Source organism: Austrofundulus limnaeus, unplaced genomic scaffold (assembly GCF_001266775.1).
Source record: "Austrofundulus limnaeus strain Quisiro unplaced genomic scaffold, Austrofundulus_limnaeus-1.0 Scaffold302, whole genome shotgun sequence".
NCBI lineage: Eukaryota > Metazoa > Chordata > Actinopteri > Cyprinodontiformes > Rivulidae > Austrofundulus > Austrofundulus limnaeus.
In genome coordinates, this window is record NW_013952704.1 from 55217 (window position 1) to 59990 (window position 4774).

Genomic DNA, 4774 nt, shown 5'->3' on the forward strand with positions numbered 1-4774 from the left:
CAGTGATCTTGAACTTCATGATATAATAAATACATTAAAGTTAATCGGTGACCAGCTGAGGTGATTGGGCCGTCTCCATGGTTACTGAATGATAAACAAGGAAAACCATAACTCGTTATCACGGGAAAACGGTCCTTGTTATCTCGTGATAACGAGAAAACCATGGAATATAATTATAAGCGGAAAACGGCCACTCTCAGCTTCCGTAGGTTTTGACATTTTAAACCGATGCAAGTTTTTAAACAAAAAATTCGTATCTAATCTGATCCTTCCTCAAACTAATCTGTGTAGCAAAATTAACATTTTTCTGACTTAAATTCCAAAGCAAAAGACACATCAAATAATCAAAATTCCCCAAATGCAAGTGTGTAAAAGATAAAACTTAGATCTTGATTTCAAACATCCTGTTCAAAAAGGTATTGTGTTTAGAGTAGTTAGAATTCAAGCCAAGTAGATGGATGGTTAATGAATGGTTTGGTATGAATGGTTGATTAGTTTCATAACTGGATGGATGGATGGATGGATGGATGGATGGATGGATGGATGGATGGATGGATGGATGGATGGATGGATGGATGGATGGATGGATGGATGGATGGTTGGTTGGTGGTGATGGTGTTGGGGATTTATTTAAAGGGCTGAACCTCATTACACAAGTTTTGTGCATGCTTAAAAAGCTGCTGGACCCTCCGTAACTATTTATGGCATGTAAAGCCRTTAGCTTGGCGAGGCGAGATTGTCCACACTATTTGTCTGATTGGATTTAACACATTGAGTTGTTCCAGCAGACTTTAAGGCAGATGGAAAATTGTTGTTTTCTGCCTGGCCGAAAACAGTTTCTTCTGTTCCCAAACAACTGATTACAGATTTGGCTCTTCCCCCACATGGTCTTGAAGAGCTGTGGGTCTAATTTCTCCTGGTGTTTATGTCGACTGAGGCTCGGTCCCCACCTTCCCCTCTCTCACTCCCATCTGTAATCTTGTTTCTGGAGCAAGCCGAAGGCCACAAAGAATAAACAGTTAACATCATTATTCTGAACTATGGCTGGGTGGGTTTTGGGGACTAGATTCTTCGGGCTCATTCTTCATATATTCACACAAGTGCATACAACAAGCATGGCTTCAGATACATGCCCCCCTAAACTCAACTTACTCCTCTGGTTAATAAATGTGATCTTGCTCTGCAGAGATTTTTTTTCTATAAACACCATAGTGTGTCACATTTCATTGATATAATGTGTTTTATTTTGTTTTTTTTTTTCTCATCTTCCCTTGTGTGGTTTTTAGTTTTTCTTTTAAGGGTAGCACCTCCTCATGATGTCTTCATGAAGATGATCCTTATTCTGTGCAGGGTCTGTGGCTGAATGACCCAGAGCACCTGTTCTCCTATGTTTCTTATGTTCTGTTTTCTTGTGGATGGGTGTTCTGAGCTATAATTTCATTATGCTTTGTACAATGACAATGAGGGTTTATCTTATCTAATCTTATCTTATCTTATCTTATCTTATCTTATCTTATCTTATCTTATCTTATCTTATCTTATCTTATCTTAATGATGATCCCACCACCTTTGTTTTTATAACACACCTGAAAGTCTGTGGTTTGATATGAGTGCCTCTCTTTTGCAGAAGTGTGAAATATGTTATTTATAAATTCCTTGTGCACTTTGCTTTTTTTTTTTTTTTTGCTGTAGAAAAAAAAGCTGTTTAAGTTTAAAATGGACTCTACTTTTGTTTGTCTTTCAGGCACGCACATCTGGTCTCATATTTGCTCCTGTTCTGTGAGGTCATGACCAGACACTACCATGCCTCAAGTGTCCTAACACTCCTGGTCCTCTTCATATTGGTATCCTTTCTCCATCTTTCCACACCCAACCCTCTCAGCACCCTCAGAGAGACTAACAACCTTCACAGAGATACTCTTTATGCATTTCCAGAGTCTGGGAGCTCAGAGCAAAGGCAGGAGCAAAGACAAACAATCCCAAAAGAACAAAATGAGGAAGAAGATGAGCTTTTTAAAGGTGTTGATCCCAAAACTTTAGCAGCTGTTTTACTGGAGGCACTGAATCACTCTTATCCTCTGCAGGGGAGGGATGAGGAGGAAGAGCATGATGGAGAAGAAGAGCTAAAGGCTGAGAGAGGGGAGGTTGAGACCTACAGTGAGAGAACAACCAGAGACAGAGATGGATGGCAGGAGTTAGAGATGCTGATTGCTTCTCAAGGTAAAGAGAGGGGAATAGAAGAGGAAGAAGAAAGGAAGAAAGCTCTGGAAGATGAGGAGAGAATGACTGAAAAGGTGACCAGTCATACAACAAGCCACACAATCCAGATTCAAACAGAGCAGCAGCCAGCTAGTTCAGATGGAAAAGCTGGAAATGGTGCTGCCACCCAGCAGGGATCTTCCAGCCCTGAGCAAAATAGCAATGAAGAGGAGGAACAGCTGAACTCTGAGGAGCTAAAGAGTCTGGAGACTGTGATGAAAGAGTTTCCTCGTTTGAACACTAAAAGAGGGGATGATGCTGAGCAAAAGCAAAGAGAGAGCAGAGCCTTCAGCAGCTACAATGAAATTACACCAATCCAGAAAGGCAGTGACCTTGCCTTGTCCAAGAAAAAACTGAAGTGGCAGGAGGAGACTCAGAAGGCTCTCTACTTCCCAACATTTGCAGAAGACAATTCTATATATGAACCTATGGTCAGCAAAGCAACACAGTCCACATCTTCAGCAGAGCAAGGGGGTATTATAGATGATAGCTCAGAGGAGGAAAAAGAAGAAGAGGTGCTGAGTCCGGAAGAGGAGGAAGCTCAGGCCAAAGTGGAACAGGAGGAAATAATGAGACAGGCAGAAGAAGCTCAAAAAGCCAAAATAGAGGAAGAGAAGTTGGCTGACATTGCTTCAGATATGTTACTGCGCTACATGGTCAAACAAAATGGGAACAAGAAATACAGCCCATCTYTATCCAACGCTGCAGAGGACAAGAGATCTAATGAGGAACAGGAAGTGACAGAGGAGGATGATATTGACCCTCAGACCATCGACAAGCTGATCGAGATCTCCAGCAAGTTGCACCTCCCTGCCGATGACGTAGTGGACATCATCACTGATGTTGAGAAGAAGAAAAAGAAAGACATGCAGTCTGAGACGTCGTCAACATGGCACAGTCGCCCATCGCCTCTGTCTTCCTCGTTTCGTTCTGGATGGCAGGTTTCCAATGATCAGAACAGCTTCTCGTTCTCTAAGAAACCATCTCCAGCTGTAAATATCCTTAAAACGTGGTTTCAGGAGAAAAACCTGCCAAAATCTGGCAGTTTACAAAGAAAACTTTCAAAACCTTTCCTAGCCTATCACAGAGTATGGCCTGAGAAGTTTATGCCCTTCAAGCAGGACCGCTTGCTCAAACCCCACAAGTATCTGTGGAGAGTCTACCCCTATCCCCAATACACCTATGCCTCCAACTATCAAAGGAGGCCCTTTTCAGACTATTACCCCTTCTACTTTACCTCTCTTCCCAGAACCAAACCTTATTACTACAGAACCAGACCTTCTCTCACCTTCAACAGCTTCCCTGAGAATACAGTAGATRACACTTTGACTTTCCCTCCCAAACGACGTTACCACAGCTGGATCCAACCACAACTAAGAAAACCTCCCACACATCTCCAACAAAAGTATTACTTTAAAAACTACCAACCCCAAACACATCCCCAGATGTTTCAGCCAGCACCCATCGCCCAAGCACGCACCCCACCTCAAACGGGGGTGATCCATTTTCAACCTAACCAGTTTTATACATCTACAGTGACAAAAAACAAAGATTATCCTGAGACAGAAAAGCAGCCAGATGATAACATTCATGAAGATCTGGAGAAATTCATACAAAAAGTTGTCATGAACAGACTGCAGGGGATGGACTGAATGATGGAAGGATGAATGGAATTAGGAAAGGATGGACTGAACAAAGGAAGGTTGGACTGTATCAAGGGAGAACGGACTGAACAAAGGGTAAGAGCAGAGGATGGAGAGTGGCACTAGAGAAAATGAGACAAAACATAAATGTGTTTGGTTGGAACAACATAATGTTCCCTGTTGGGACATTTTATTCCAGGAGAATGCTTGTTAGAAAGTTGGTGAAGATATGTTGAATGAATCATGTGTTTTGTTAGATTCTGGCAACATTAAACGATCAATGATTTTCCATGTTTATACACACAATGATTGTATCAGCATGCAGGAAAACCTGAAACACTTTCTGTGGACTCAAAGTAATTGGAAGTTAAGAACATCTCTGTTACTGTTTCTGATGCTGAATTTCTGTTCAGACAGAGGAGCACATGATGACCACACACTTCTGATTATGTCAGAACACATAAAAATAATATGAGGTCTTAAAATGATGAAAACACAACCTCACATGAACAAAACACTTGATATAACAAATTGCAACAGCATCTATAGAACATGACAGCCATTCTGGGTTGTAAGAGTAGAGGTCAACCAATGAGTTTTTCTATGACTGATGCTGATCATTAGAAATTATTAGAAATTTGAGCAGCTAATGGCAGATATAAAACACCAATTTGTTTTTTGTTTTTTTTTTTTGGGGGGGGAGGCCAATATATATATTTTCATTTGTAAAAATTAAACAAATAGCATACCCCCAAAAAATGTATCTTTAATTTTTAAAATACCTACAAATTATGTGTAAAAAGCAGTTTTGCTTAAAAACTATTATGTTAACTACAGGAACTTAGCTGGTTGAGTAAAGTTAAGTAAGCACA

The 4774-nt window shown here is 40.7% G+C and overlaps 1 protein-coding gene across 1 annotated transcript in view; it reads left to right on the forward strand.

Annotated features, from left to right (window-relative positions):
• vgf (VGF nerve growth factor inducible) overlaps window positions 1-4612 on the forward strand; it is a 10453-nt gene extending 5841 nt beyond the window's left edge. The window contains exon 2 of the mRNA XM_014021718.1: window positions 1745-4612. Coding sequence (XP_013877172.1) covers window positions 1788-3911 — 2124 coding nt within the window. The 5' untranslated portion in view covers window positions 1745-1787 and the 3' untranslated portion in view covers window positions 3912-4612. The remainder of the gene's footprint in view (window positions 1-1744) is intronic.
• The last annotated feature ends 162 nt before the right edge of the window (window positions 4613-4774 follow it).